Source organism: Petaurus breviceps, unplaced genomic scaffold (assembly GCF_028583685.1).
Source record: "Petaurus breviceps papuanus isolate PSGF00001 unplaced genomic scaffold, PetGlider_PUasm1.0 99, whole genome shotgun sequence".
In the NCBI taxonomy this organism is placed as follows: Eukaryota; Metazoa; Chordata; class Mammalia; order Diprotodontia; family Petauridae; genus Petaurus; species Petaurus breviceps.
In genome coordinates this window covers 22,720,696-22,736,567 of record NW_027187465.1, presented here as the reverse complement: position 1 = coordinate 22,736,567, position 15,872 = coordinate 22,720,696, and the positions used below count along the sequence as shown (strand labels likewise).

Here is a 15,872-nt window from a genome sequence, read left to right as displayed (position 1 = left end):
GAACCGCTGCCCTTAATCTACCTTCTGAGAAGCCGCTCGAGGAGGAGTGGGCCCAGCGGCTGGGAGAAGAGACTCACCTGTCGCTCAGGACAACGCCCTCTGCCTCGGGAGGCGCGATGGAGAGCTGGAATGGAGTGTTGAAGTAGTGCTGCTGCTCGTCCGATCGGTGCACCACCTCCCCTCCGCGCACCACCAGGAAGCCCGAATCCCCCAAGTTGGCGGTGTGCAGGCGGTGGCTTGTCCTGTCCAGGACCACTATGCAGGCAGTGCTGCTTCCTAGCAAGGAAGGAAAGAGGCATCAGGCCAAATCCTTTTCTTCCATTTGCTCTGGATGTGTATTTTCTTCACACGGAAGACACAAGCATTTCACTAGTTGGATTTCCTTTGTTCAGATCATATTTTACACTTCCCATATTCTGATCTGATAGGTACTGACAGTAAACTGATTAATGTCAACACAGTAGGACGGGTACAGAATTTTAGAGAATATTTTCAGAAGACAGCAACAGGAGGTAATGGATTTTGATAATTTTTTTTAACCAAAAAGCTTAATCCCACCCACTCCTAAATGTCCATTAAGGGCATAAAATCTTCAAATTTTAATGTTGGAGACTGATGTGCCATAAATATTGGACTATGATGGTTTCAGTTTATTTGGTTGGATTCACAGAATTTCAGAATTAGAATGAACCTTGTGGGTCATTTAGTTTATTTTATATAGAATTTCTCCAGTTAATACACATTAAAAAAAAGGTCTCTTTGAACCATTCTGTTTTAACACTGAAACAAAACCAAATAAAAATAAATGATCTATCTGGTTTCAGTCTCAGTCTAAATATAATTCACATGGAAATAACCTTGCTATTGCAGCTAGCTAAGGTCAATTAAGATGTTCAAAAGGTCAGCATGTTGTGAAGATGAGATACTAATTTTGATATTTAAATGCCAGCACAAGGTCAGCTACATTATTATCTTGACATTTCTCTTGCATCACTGGCACCTGTGCCTTCTACAGGGGATGCAGTAACATTTAAGACAGGGCAGAGCTTAATCAACATTTTAAATTAGGGTAAAGAGTAACTCATTTCTATCTGCTGAGGTCATGAAGACATTTTTCCACATGGGGTGGTGAGGACCTGATGTTTGTGACCAAAAGGAAATGCTTCACATGTAGCTTAATGGAATGGAGAAGTGATCATTCATTTCCAAATTTTGCCATATATAAATAATTCATTTCTGTGGTACTTTTAATGTTTACAAAACACTTTTCATACTGATCTCATTTGATCTTCAAAACACACCTGTTAAGGAGGTATTCCTGGTGTCATTCCCATTTACAGATTAAAGTTCTGAGGTGATCTGCCCAGGATCACAAAGTGTAAAATAAGGGTCAGGATGTGAATCCAGGACAGCCTGACTTGAAGAACAGTGCACTTTCTATACCACTATTTTGCCTCTTAAAATACTGAGACTGACCATGGAAATTGGGATGTGTCTTCATAAAGGGATCATCTGAGGGCAGACTGCTACACAGTAGGCATTTGATAGAGCTCCAATGAACTGAACACATTAAAATGTTAAGAATATGTATGTACTTATTTAAAATATGTAGACACTTACTGAACCTTTAATTCCTTTTTTTTTTTTTTTTTTGGGGGGGGGGGGGGAAGACAAAGCAATAAGGGTTAACTGACCTGCCCAAGGTCACATGGCTAGTAAGTATTAAGTGTCTGAGGCTGGATTTGAACTCAGGTCCTCCTGACTCCAGAGCTGCTGCTCTATTCACCGCACCACCTAGCTGCCCCAAGAACCTTTAATTCAAAAGGCAATACTAAAGTATCTGGAGTCAGGAGGCCCTAAGTTCAAATCCAGCTGAAGACTGTGTAATTAGCTGTGTGACCCCGGACAAGTCACTTAACCTCTGTTTGTTTCCATTTCCTCATCTGTAAAATGGGGATCATGATAGCCTCTACCTCCCAAGTTTGTTATGAGGATTAAATGAGATAATAATTGTAAAGTGTTGAGCAGTACCTGGCACATAGCTAGGTACTAAATAAATACTAACTATTATTATTGCAAAGCTGACATTCCAAAGAAAAGAATATTTAACTGTAATTTACAGGGCTTTTTAATAATTCAGAAGATATTTACATTGCAGTCATCCAGTTTAATTCATTAATTTAATTTAATTTAATTAATTTAATTCATTTAATTCATCCATTAAATTACAGTCATCCAGTAATAGAATGGACTGCTCTGGGCAGCTCTCCCTCCCTGGAAGTTTTTAAGCAGATGCCACTTGCCAGGGAGTGGTAGAGGGCATTCTTGCGGGGGTAAGGAACTAAATGCTTTGCAAGGTTCCCTCCAACTCCAAAATTCCATGAATTGATCAACTAGTTTTCATTTCAAAGTAGGTCCATCTGTTCGTGAGATACACAACCCCGCCAAAGGCATCCTGAAGAAGAGGGCATCACAGATCTACTAGAGACAAGTTAAGAAGGGTCTGTGGGGAAGACAGATCTCTAGTCACATTATTTTTTCACTGGCAAAACTAGGCCATCACTGTCTATGCCTGTGGTCACAGGCAGCTGACAGAATCATTTAAATGTCTGTTATTCTTAACTACCCAAAGCCTCAGACGACAAATTAAGGCCTCACCCTACAAAATGAAATCTGGCTTGGAGTTGACACGCCTTTCTCCAGCCCAAATCATTCCTGGAGGCACATGGGGCTCAGTCAACAGAGGAAACCAATGCTTGACAACCAAAAGCTAAAGATTTCCCACTGAGCCAATCATCAGGCTCTGAATAGAAAGAAGCCAGCAGTTTAGGGAGCAAGCTGGCAAATGAAGAGCAAAGGAGTATGAGTAGGCCCCTCTGGAGCATCCCTGGGCAGCTCTCAGAAAGATCCCTCCTATTCCCAAAGACGGGAGGATTTGTACTGTCATTTAGCCCCCGGTTTTGTAAACAACTGCTAAGTCTTTGGGGCAGCAAACAGAAAGAGGGATAACCTTATTAGAACTGACCTTTCACATTCTTAGGATATGTTGACTTCAGAAGATCTGCATTCTCCTCATTGGGTTTCTGAGGTAAGATGGGTCATTTGTCTATGAAACCACCCTGGGCCATAGTAGCTAAAACATCTCAAAAAAAAACAAAACTGGTGAGTTCTTAGCCTTTCCCTGGAGTCTGACACGCTCCACAGGGTTTTGGGTTTGTGTAAGCAATACGTGATTTTTTTTGGTGGGCAATAAACATTTACAGAGCACCTACTATGTGCCAGGAAGAGTTTTACAAGTATTATCTCATTTGATCTTCACAACAACCCTAGGAGAGAAGTACCATTATTATCCCCTTTTTACAGATGAGGAAACAGAGGCTAAGTGACCTGCCAAGGCAGCTAGGTGGCAAAGTGGACAGAGCTGGGGCTAGAGTCAGGAAGTTTAAATCTGGCCTCAGATACTTATTGTGTGAGCCTGGATAAATCACTTAACCCTGTTTGCCTGAGTTTCCTCATCTATAAAGTGAGTTGGAGAAGAAAATGACAAACCACTCCAGTATCTCTGAGTCAGGAAGAGTCGAATGTGACTAAAATGACCTGAATAAGACTCGCCCAGGTCACACGGCTAGTGAATGTCTGAGGCTGGATTTGAACTTGGGTCTTCCTAACTCCAAGTCCAGCCCTCTATTCACCGAGCCACCAGTGGCCTCTGTACAATGAAATATCAAACCTCCTGCAGCCACCATGACTGCTGACCATTTTGGGCAGAAGCCATGGTTCAGTTGAGATCTGCAGGCATCCTGTGCTAAATGATGTGGAAGCTGGGTTACACAGCATTTGGGCACATGTGAATTCAGGTGAGAGCGGGGCGTGTGTTAGCAAAGCAAAGCCCTTTTTAAAATGTACTTTAGGAGAAACGTGGCCTATTTTAACGTTTTTTATACTTAAAGTTCTTCAAGATTTAGGAAAAATGTGAAAACCCTTGCAAAGCTGAGACCCAAGTCAGTTTTATTTTTATAGCCTTGTGTGTTCCACAGTGATTTCAGAAAACAGGGCAATCAGACAAGAGCCAAGGGGCAGCAGAGAAAAGGAGGGTGCTTAATAATGTAGTGACAAGGAGCTCAGAGTGGCACCCTGGGGCATCCCTTCCTACTCTTGAAATTTCAGGAGATTATTTTTCAGTTTGGAATATCTTCCATTAGCAACACACATGTAAATATGTATATGTATACAAGGCTTATAGAAGCTAGATTAAAAAAATTATTTTTATTCAAGGTTTCCAATTATCTTCCTTTCTGATTATTATGCCCCCCCATTACCCAGAAATTAACCCTTCAATGGCAAAGGAATTTCTTAGCAATTAATAATCACAGATATACCTTCAAGAGTTAAGTTCATATTATTTATTTACTTAATGAGCTCAAAGCCATGGCTTTAAGTAGTGATTCTCCAACGATCATATCAAGACAAAAATTAGATGCTGAAAGCACTAGGAAATGAAGGTTCAGTCCCTGCCCTCAAAGACTTAACATTCTCCTGGAGAATACATATATACAAATGAGTAAATCCAGGGGAATGTGAGGAGGGCAAATGCTTTTTGAAGTTTTTTAATAAACTGGGGATTCACCTCCATGTCATGCTAGTTACTGAACAATCAGTTTAGCAACTTGAATGGGACTTTAAAAAGCTCATGCAGAAACAGGGTATTATTCACTAAGAATAAATATTGTGAAGCAATAGAGTGGAGAAAGAGAGGAGAGAAAAAGAGACAGAGACAGAGCGAAGGAGAGCAGTGGACTTGTGAGATGAAGTAAGAGGCTGTGATCCCAAACCTATGTCAGACACTGACCAGCTAAGAGATCCTAACCAAGTCACAACCTCTCAAAAGTTCAGCTTCCTCTTCAGTAAAATGAGGCATAATAATACGGGCTCTAACTTCCTCTGAGGGCTGTGAAGAGGGGCCACCATAAAGCCCTCCAGGAGGAGCTGCCATCACAGTACTCTGCAGGAGATGGTTTTCCTGACCTTCCCCCTGCCCACCATCATTTCTCAGCAGTAAGGAAGGAGGCGGCAGGGGAGAGCCTGGGTGATGTCTTGGGTCACTTTGAGTTGTGTCTCTCTGCAGGTGGGGGGCGGGGGGGGGGATTGCTGGTGTTTTAAGTCACATGTTATAACAGAAAAAAATGGAAGGTATGTAAGAGTTTTCTCTCCTTACCGAGCAAAGGTATTTTATTCTGCAGTAGCTCACAGTAACTTGTGGTGAGAATTCCAACAGGATTACTTGGGATGAACCGTCCTTCTTTTACTAAGCGTTCACACGTTCGCATTAAAGTCCCTGAGAACTGTGATGGATCAACTCCATAGTCCCTCCAGCCTCCTACACCATCTGCTACCCCTAAAAGGGAAAAGAAAAAAAGATGGGAAGAGATGAGTAATGCACATTTATACAGAACTTTAAAGCTTGTCGCTCACTTTTTGTACCACAACCAAGTGAAATAAGTATTGCCAAAAATTAATCCTATTCCACAGATGGAGAAACTGAGACCCAAAAGAGGGAGACTGGTTCAAAGATACACAACTAGAGGGTGCAGTGAATAGAGTACAGGCCCTGGAGTCAGGAGGACCTGAGTTCAAATCCAGCCTCAGACACCTAACACAAAAAGTAGTTGTGTGACCTTGGGCAAGTCACTTAACCCCAATTGCCCTCCAAAAAGCAAAAAAAAAAAAAAAAAGATACACAACTAGTAATGTCAGGGTCAGAACTTGAACCCATATCTCTCTTGACTACAAGTCCAGTCAACTTTGAGAAATAATTCTTACAAGATTGAAAGTCTACTTTAAAATATGACAGGTAAAACTGTAGCAAAATAAAGAGGTGTAACCAGTAAAACAGAATGTTCCTAAATAAATTTCTCCTAATATGCAGATGTGTTCCTAACGGGTAAAAGAACCTGTGTGGATGGAACTGTTTTCCCACTGCAATGATAAAGTTGGTAAGGAGAGCCGTAGTCAGATGTGGGAAATACAGTTAGCTAATAAACATTTATTATGCCTGACTAGGTTCTAGGCACTTGTGCTAAGAAAGGTAAAAGGCGCTCCCTGCTCTCAAGGTGCTCACAGTCTAGTGGGAAAGGGCCAGGACTATGAAAAGTCAAAGATGGCTCTTGCTCTCAAGCTCACAGTCTAATGAAAAAAAAAAAAGGCAAACAGCTACGTCCCGACAAGCTACATAACGGATGAGTTGCAAAGGCAGCAGTCACAGAGGGACACTGAGGTGGACTGGCAGAGCCAAGGAAGTGGCACAGAGCACACATATAGCAGAGTTCTGTGGCAGCCTTCTCCCCTCCTGGCACAGTAGACACCAATCTCAATCTGCTCAGATGGCAGACTGATAGGCAGAATTTTACCCTTAGGGAATCCCAAGTTTGGAAGTTTAATAGCATCTGAGCATCTCTTGGTCTAGCCCTCATCTCCCTTCTTAACTTCTGGGCCCCATTACCACCTAGCTAGCTGTCTGCCATCAACCGCTCATCCTCAACATGTCCACAACAGTCAGTTATGTTCCCTATTTAACCTCCCAGCAGGAGCAGTGCCATTCTCTGCTCCTCAGCTTCCAAATGTCGGGGTCACACTTGATGCCTCTCTCCGTCACCCCCTCCACCTCATCTGTGCAGCTGGCAAATCCTGCTCCTAGGCACAACTGACACAATGCCCTTTGCCTCAGTTCTCTTCTCTCCATTCAACCCAGCCTCTACCAAGTTTAGGCCTTCATCATCTTTCGCCTTGGATCACTGCAACAGCCTTTACATTGGTCTCCCTAACCTTGGAGAGAGCCTTGGCAGAGTCAAAGACTTTCAGGGGCTCTCTACTGTTTCTAAGGTCTGTCAGAGCATGGCTCCAACATCTCTTTCTGGCCTTATTTCACATTAATTCATTTCATACTATGCCCCAACCCAACATTCTGTTTCCATGTATTTTAGAAATTATTCAATCCTCATTCCCCTGGCCTTCTCTACAGCCTTTGACACTATTGCTTACCCATGTCTCCTTGATTTTCTTCTTTAGGTTTTTGGGACACCCCTCTCTCCCCTGGTTCTCCTCCTACCTGACAATTCTTTTTCAGTCTCCTTTGCCAGAATCTCATCCAGATCATGATCATGCCTTATGACACGAGGTGTCCTGCAAGGGTCTGACCTGGGCCCTCTTAGCTTCTCAGCTATAAGCTTTTACTTGGTGATCTCAACTCCCATTGATTCAATTATCTCTATGCTGATCATTCTCCAGTTTATTTATTCATCCTTAACCTCTCTGCCGATTGGTCAGTAGGTCCAACACTGAACTTATTTTTCTTCTGTGCCATTTACACATTCCCCCTCCTAAGGATACTGCTGCCAACCCCATGCAGGCCCTCATCTCTTCGTGCCTAGATTATTGCAACAGTCTGCTGCTAGGTCGGCCTGTCTAGAGTCTCTCTTCACTACACTCCACCCTCCATTTAGCCACTAAAAGAGCTGGTCTGACTATGTCATTCAACACCCCCCTCTCCTCCCATAAACTCCAGTGGCTCCCTATCACCTCCAGGATCAAATATAAAATCCTCTATTTGGCATTTAAAGTCCTTTATAACCTGGTCCCACATTTCTAGTCTTCTCCCAACTTACACCCACCCCATCCCAGATACTCTTCTACCCAGTGACATAGGCTCCCTTACCTTTCTCCAACAAAATACTTTCTCTCTTGGCTCCAGGTATTTTCTTGGGCCTGGGATACTCTTCCCTCCTCATCTCAGTCTCCTGGCTTCCTTCAAGCCCCAGCTAAAATTCCACCTCCTACAAGAAGCCTTTTCCAATTCCTCTTCATTCTAATACCTCACTTCCTATTTATCTGGTATCTAGCTTGTTTGCACATAGTTATCTGCATGTCCTCTCCCCCATTAGCTTGGTGGTTCAAGACCAGAAGTCATCTTTTGCTTTCCTTTGTATTCCTGGTCCTTAGCACAGGGCCTGACACACAGCACCGTAATACATTTTTACTGACCAGTCTTCGTGCTTGGCATATAATCCCTCTTCTTTATCACTCAGAATCCTTATCTGCCTTCAAGATGGTCATGTTTCAGGCCTTCCATAATCCTCTCAGGTGTTAATGTTCTTCTGCCCCACATTATCTTCCAATTCTACATTAATGGGCCTATTCTATTCCCCAGTAGAATGTGAGCCCCACCTCATCTCACTTCTTTGCAGTCAGTGGTGAGAGAACCGAGTGTGGGACAATACACGTCAAACTTTTTTTTTAGCATGTTAGATAATTTTATTGAACCGGGTTTTTTCCCTTCTCCTTTTTACATTTTGTTCTAAGAAAGAGGGAGGGGAGAAGGATGGAAATATAGGTGATGTAAAAAACAAAAGATAGCAATAAAAACTGCTTTTAAAAAAATGTCAGGTCCACAGAGGCCTGTTTCTTTTAGTCTTTGAACATGCAGTGTGCCCTTTCGGCCTTATTGGAGAGTTTTGGAGTGGCAAAGCCCTTCGGAAGTTGTCTAGTCCAACTGACAGCTGGGCAAGAATCCCCTCCACAACATCCCGGCTTGAGACCTTCAGAGGGATGGGAACCAACCACCTCTGAAGGTAGCCCCGTTCATTTCTGGACAGGACACCTAATGGTTAGTAAGTTTGTCCTCTAACCAGCCAAATTTATCTCTTCTCAACTTTCACCCATTGCTCCTCGTTCAACTCTTTAGGACTAAGCAGAACACGTCCAATCACCCTTTCAGCACTGGTAGACAGCTAGCATGCCTCACTCAATGAAGTGTTCTCTTCTGCAGGCTAAACATCTGCTAAGTAGTCTAGTTTGCAGACTCCCTTCTCTGAAAAGTGCGATGTCTACCTTTCTCCAATTCTCTTACTGCCTCTCATCTCCCAAAGATCCTGGACAGTGGGCTCAAGCATACCTGCCCCTTCCGTACTTTTGGATGTGGGTCACCTGAAGTCATCCGTGGTGGGAGGGGCTCTGGTTCTCCTCCTAGCAGCTTCCCAGCCTGGGTGGCATTTTCTATGGTGTTCTTGGCAGTCCAAGGACAATTCTCATTGGCAAGAAGAAAAATGGAAGTGCTTGGCTTTTTTAGGCTCCTTATGAACATCTTGTCTGCTCCAACTTGCAGCCCTGGCCCTTCCTGAATATTCCTTTTCACCAATGTGAGTTTAAGAAAAATTATTGTATTATCCTTGCAAATCTCAACTACTTTTGAGATTTACCATTCCTCATCCTGTCTTTGCAGGACAACACACTCTTGTTCTTGTATTCATCCTATTACCTGCTCTTATTTCCATTTTCTATATAGTTTTTCGAAATCTAAATGGGAGTTTCCTATGCATCCACATTAGTTTACATTGGTCTCTTTAGATGACAGCTTTCTTTTTTTCACTGGGATTATTTCTCTATGTCTTTAGGATTTTAGTCCTGATTTTTCCGTACCTTCTGGGATGACTTTCCTTACAGGATTTTAGTCAAAGGGATCTATCTGCTAAATGGGTTCCTTTGTCTAAGGAACTGCTCCAGCAGAGAGGCGCTTAATAAATGTTTACTTAATTTACCGGTAAGCTGTAGTGTAACCACCCAGATATCTTGGTGGCATTATGTTAACATGAGGACAAGGTGAGCCGCAGCAACTGCTACCTTTTCAAGCAGTGATGTTACTTTTGTGAACTCTCGCGAGGTTCTCCTGTTTTGCTATAGTGAAGACACTTGTTTCCACCATAAGAGACATAATTTGAAGGAAGCAATTTGTGGTAAAACAGAGTCCCAGCAGAGGCCTTGGGAATGCCAGCTGAGTCACTGTTTTCAAATTGTTCAAAGAAAAATTCTCTTCTCAATCAACTTCCAATCAAAGACACACAATTTTGCTGTTAAATGCAAATTGGTTTCATCTCCAAATGTCCTTGACATATAAAACATGTGAAACTGATATAAGATTTACAGTTGACCTTAGCATGAACTATGTAATCTGACAGCAGGTTACAATCCTGACCTGATAAATTTAGCACATCAACATTAATCAGATTTCTCCCAGAATAGTGCACAACCTTTCAGACACCTGTTTGCTTCTCTCTCTCTCAAGTTCTCTGTATGACAGAAAGGTCCCATTAGCTGAATCTCTTTAAGGAAAAGAGGGTCAAAGTATATACAACTTAGATTAGCAAGTGAAAAAAAATCCTGAAAATCCACGTACTTTTTATTTCCTTGTGAAGGACAAGTTACATAATGTAAAGTCTTGTGTTGAGGATTAGAATGTGGATAAAGCTAAATCAACAGTATAAAATATATATTTGAAATATGATGCTGTATCTTACTTTTATTAGCCATGATTGTTTCTTTGAGGAAACTGAAAGAATCCTGTATCAGAAACACAGAGCAAATCAGAGCAAACTAGGACAGCTAGACTGGGATTTATTCAGACCAGCATGGGAATGCAATTCAGAATACATTTCAATGTTGGGGGGTGAAGGGAGATGTCTAAATACTCCAGGTAAAACACGTAACCAACAGCAAAAGATCTGGGTCAACCAAAGGGAGTAAAAAAAAAATAGTTTTCATAAATTAGGGTTAAATTCTCCCATGCCCTCCTCCCCCAAAACATTAGAACAATGTCTACCAGAAGACAAGCTGGCAGTCAGGTCCCTTCCTACCATGCCGAGTCTTGAAGTTCTCTGTTCGGGCATTTAGGAGACGGTGTCGGACCACTATTTTAATGACTGCATTATTCTCAGAGATTGGAGGAAGGGCTCTGTCATGCTGCTTGGTCCTCCTGAGTTCCTGAGTTGGCTTTAAGATGAGCATAGAATTGGCAGGCATGGAAGGTTTATGATGTGAAAGCTTCCACATGAGATGACCTATCCACAGAGAGAGTGAAGAGAGAACCTAAGTTCCTTAATGGCAGAACTGTTTCCTATTTGTCTTTGCATCCATAACACTTAGCACAGTGCCTGATATAGAGCACTTAATAAAAGCTCAGTCACTGGAGATGATCTCTATTACCTTTACAGAAATATAAGTAGAAATCTACCAAGGTCCCCCAAAAGGTCTCTCCATCTGCATGCCTATGAGCAGCCTTACAGCAGTCACTGTATAAATATATTTGTGTGTTTGTCTAATCCCAGGACTACTGTGACAGCCTAATTGGACTTCCAATTTCCAACCTCCTCTGCCCTTCCATAGCAGCCAAGATGATTTTACTTTTAAAGCTCCATCTGACCATGCCGCCCAAGAAACCAATATGGAAGCTTCTTCTGGCCTCTAGGAGAAAATACTAATACTTCAGGTTGACATTTAAAACCTAGTTCCTGCCTACCTCTCTAGGGTGTTGGACTATCTGCTTCACTATTTACAGGTTATTACCCCTTCCCCCAATATAAGCTGTTTCTAATTCTGTTTTTGTATTCTTGGCGCCTAGCATGATGTTTTGCACATAGTAGGCATTTAATTCTTGTTGGAATGAAATGGACTAGATTGTAGATGCTCTGAGGGACAATGTCCTGCTTATTGTTTTCATCTCCCCCTCCATGGACTGAAGGCCAATATGATGATGTCAAATTCATGAGATTTAGAGCCAGAAGATAAGGGGCTGATGAATCCTACCGTTACATGACTTTGGACAAGTCACAACCTCAAGGTATCAGTTTCTTTGTTTGTAAGGTCGGCTGTGTGGACTATACAACTAAGTCACCCTCTAGGGCATCTGTGGATGGGGGAACCAACCAACATCATCTCAGTCTAAGGTTTGTTTGGTGAAAGAGCTCTGACACTCATTCCAAATGGAAAGGGATGTCCTGCTGGGGAAGGAACAACAGGGGAATTCATGTGCAAAGGCTTCAGCAGCACCAGCCCAGAGGAAACATTAACATGCAGGCACCTAAAATCATCTAGAGAGCTAAGTTCTCCCTAGCACTGAAACCTGGGAAAAGGGGGGGTCCCATTAACTGCAGCTTCAACAGTCACCAGGTTTGCTGCTGCTGTAACAAAAATACAAAAAAGTGAAAAAGAAACCAATACTTTTGTTCTTCTAAATGTCTCTCTTTTTTGCATATTAAAAAAATCAGAGGGGTGGCCAGGTAGCACAGCGAGTAAGAGCACCGACTCCAGTGTCAGGATGACCTGGAGATCGAATCCCGGGCTCAGACACTTAGCACCCACCCAGAAACACCTGGCTGTGTAACCTTGAGCAAGTTACTTAACCCCAATTGCTTAGGGGTGGCCAGGTGGCTCAGCGAGTAAGAGCACCGGCTCCAGTGTTGGGATGACCTGGGGATCAAATCTGGGCTCAGATACTTAGCACCACACCCAGAAATAACTGTCCGGGTAACCTTAAGCAAGTTACTTAACCCTGATTGCTTAAAAAAAAAAAATTAGAACTTTGGTTAAAAGTATAACCTCAAATTGGCCACCAGGCTGCCATAAGTTTGCTAGCACCCACAGTCCTGTATCACAGAGAATGAAAGCATTCTGACAACTCACTGATTGGGGAAATCCAACACATTCACGAATTCATGCATTAAATTACAATTTTAGATAAGAAATCCTTAACCTGAAGCATTCATAACATGCTACAAAGGTGGCAGAAACCCCTTTATCTTTCTTCTTTCACTAAAAAAAAAAATTATTTTCACTTCCAAAATCTCTCCCTCTATTCAGCCTTGCCCCCTACTGAGAAGACAAGTAATACAATACCCATTATACATGTAAAGTCATGCAAAACATATTTTCATATTAGCCATATGGAGGAGGGGAAGCAAAAATAAAGAAAGTGAAAAAAATTCTTCAATTCTCACTCTGGATGTAGATGGAATTTTGTATCCTGGGTCCTTTGGCATTGTCATGTATTATTATATGGATCAGTGTAGTTAAGTTTTTCCCAGTTAATTACTGTTATAATATTGCTGTTACTTGTTCTGCTCACTTCACATCAGTTTTTCTGATACCATTCCCTTCATTTCTTTTTTTTTTTTTTTTTGGAGGGCAATTGGGATTAAGTGACTTGCCCAAGGTCACACAGCTAGTAAGTGTTAAGTGTCTGAGACCAGATTTGAAATCAGGTCCTGACTCCAGGGCCGTTGCTCTATTCACTGTGCCACCTAGCCGTCCCACTCCCTCCCCCCACCATCATTTCTTACAGCACAATAGTATTACATCACAATCAAAGACCACTAGTTTTTCAGCCATTCCTCAACTAATGAGCATCCCCTCAAGTTTCCAATTCTTTGCCTACTTTGCTATAAATATTTCTGTGTATAAAGATCCTTTTCTTTGATCTTTCCACTTCCAGAATATATTGGGATAAAGCCCTAGTAGTGGTGTTTCTAGGTCAAATGGCATGCAGTTTTATAGCCGTTTGGATATAGTTCCAAAATTGTTCTCCAGAACAGTTAAACCAGTTCCCATTTCCACCAGGTCAGTATCCCTATTTTCCCACATCCCCTCCAGCATTTTGCCATTTTCCTTTTCTGTCACATTAGCCAACCTGATAAGTATAGAGTGGTACCCCAGAGTTGTTTTAATTTGCATTTCTCTAATCAATAGTGATTTAGAACATTTTTTTCATAAGACTACTGACAGCTTTGATGTCTTCTGAAAATGATCTGTCCACATCCTTCAATCAACTGTAAAATGGCTCTTAATTTTACAAATTTGTCTCAGTTCCCTATATTTTGAGAAATGAGACCTTTATTGGAGAAACTTGCTGTAGAAAATCTGTCCCCCCCTCCCGTTTTCTGCTTTCCTTCTAATTTTGGCTGCATTTTCACATTCATTTCTGATCTAGAATTTCAATATCATAATAAAAACATAACTCAGTCAATACCTTTGATACTACTAAGGGTACGGCACTGGCGGTCTAAAAGTTGTTTATAATAAAAACAAATTCTCTCCAGGAACGGTACATAACTTCTCATACTCAAGTTTTCCATAAACACATATCAGTTTAAGGAAACAGCCCAATAATCTTAAGCCTCCATTAATAACTTTGCATCACATATCTTTAGCTGAAGGATTTTTATTAAGACCCCCAAATCTAATCATTATTACACTGAAACAATAATGCCACACTTGAAATAACAGTGAACTAAAAAAAAAAGACAGAAAGAACAGTAAACTGATGCTAAGGCAAGATAGAAACATTCCATTTTTATGTAATGTTATTTCAATTGGGTTATTAGCTTTCTAAGATCAAAGCACCTAGCAGAGGTAAGTAGGGCTTGTCAGCTATTTTCTGAATCCCTTCCATATAATCTGGCTTACAACACTATACTCTGGGTCCAGTGCGTGTGGAAAATACAGCAACTCAAAAGGATAAGTGCAGGGAACCTCTTAACAATCCTTACAATACCGTTCAAAGAGAATAGAATTTCTCCTCACAACCACCAATTTTTAAGCCAAACGACAAATTTCCACTTCCAAAATATATTTACGTGTATGTTTAAATTTCATAAAATTTGTGTTCTTAATTCTAGAATTACTAGACTTAAAAAACAAAAACAAAAAACCCTACTTCTCCAGCTGTTAACAGTCAATGAAATCCCAATTTTCTTTTAAAGCTTCTAGAATAAAAAAGGCTTAGAGTCAAAATGAATTCAAAACAGAACTTGACTACATGTTAAAAATGAGGCCTTCCAATTATACGTACAAGTCCATCTACATAACTACTGAAAACCAAAGGTATATCTCTAACTCCAACCAAATAGGAAGACTTATGAACTAGCAACCACTTCAGCTTCCCATTCTGCTATCCCCCAATTCCTAAGGAAGGACACCACATAGGACTGAGTTTTGAAATCCAATTCAAATTCATATTGATATAAGAAAAGAGTTAACAAAGCAAATACATTTTCTAACTCCTGATGAACAAAGGTTATTGAATGCCAATTTGTTCATTGGCTTTTATGAAAACCTTTAATATTTCCTGGTTTTTATATACACTTACAATAAAAACCTCAGAGTTACAGTCATCATTACTCAAATGATACATACATGTTTATCCCTTACCATCTTCAATGATCTTAATGCATTTTATAGAGTTTTACAGGGAGGTGACTCTCTCATCAGTTAAATGTGTCTCCATGTATTAACGTATTAGAATGGGTTTTGGTACAAAGCCGAAATTTTTGAGGAAAACTTTGGGTAAGCTAGGACAATTAGCAGGGTAATGCTCTGACTAGTTCATAATGCCAAAAAGTACCAAGAGTTAAGTACTACAAGGAGGAAGGAATTATATATTGGCCTCAATTGACATAGCAAGTGTTTCCCTGGCAAGGGACTTTAGGTGACTTTAAGCAACACCCTCACATCCCTGGAATTCCTGTTAAAGACTTTTAATATCTACACAGGCCACAACTATTTGTCTAGTGGAGATCATAACCAAAGACATTAGAGTCACAGAATAACTGAGAAAAGAAGAACCTCATTTCTCTAAGTGCTAAAAATATACTAATATTCCTTTAGGTATAGATAATAAGATTAAAATGAGAGAAAGGATAGGAAATGCCATGCCTACAAGTAATTACACAAAAGAGAATAAAAGATAAAAAGTAGGGCTTTGGCTTTCCTTCAGTGAAATACATAGATTATGATATCTTGCCTCTTTAAAAAGAAAGTGAAGTAGTTATTCCCTAGGTAAAAACTTTCCCCACAGAGAGGGCCTACAGGAAACCTACTCTGGGCATTAATCACAACAAGCAAGCAAGCCCTTTCTAATCCCTCCAAGACTGCATCTACGTCAGGAAGGCAGGGAAGTCTCTAAGCAGGGCACAGCTGAAGAGCCAAAGCAGTGAACTTGTGAGACTCGATAGAAAAGCTGCACAAAGAAAAGGTCTTTTTCATGGTCTGCC

The 15,872-nt window shown here is 41.1% G+C and overlaps 1 protein-coding gene across 2 annotated transcripts in view; it reads right to left on the bottom strand.

Annotated features, from left to right (window-relative positions):
* PPTC7 (protein phosphatase targeting COQ7) overlaps nt 1-15,872 on the bottom strand; it is a 37,504-nt gene that overhangs the window by 10,205 nt on the left and 11,427 nt on the right. Inside the window, exons 1-3 of one of the 2 annotated variants that reach the window (XM_069081413.1) lie at nt 10,683-11,702; nt 5,216-5,395; nt 78-276 (exon numbers count right to left, since the gene is read on the bottom strand). In XM_069081413.1, coding sequence (XP_068937514.1) covers nt 78-276; nt 5,216-5,395; nt 10,683-10,878 — 575 coding nt within the window. In that variant the 5' untranslated portion in view covers nt 10,879-11,702. Of the gene's footprint in view, nt 1-77; nt 277-5,215; nt 5,396-10,682; nt 11,703-15,872 lie in introns of those variants that run through there. The other variant, XM_069081412.1, reaches the window with a different exon arrangement.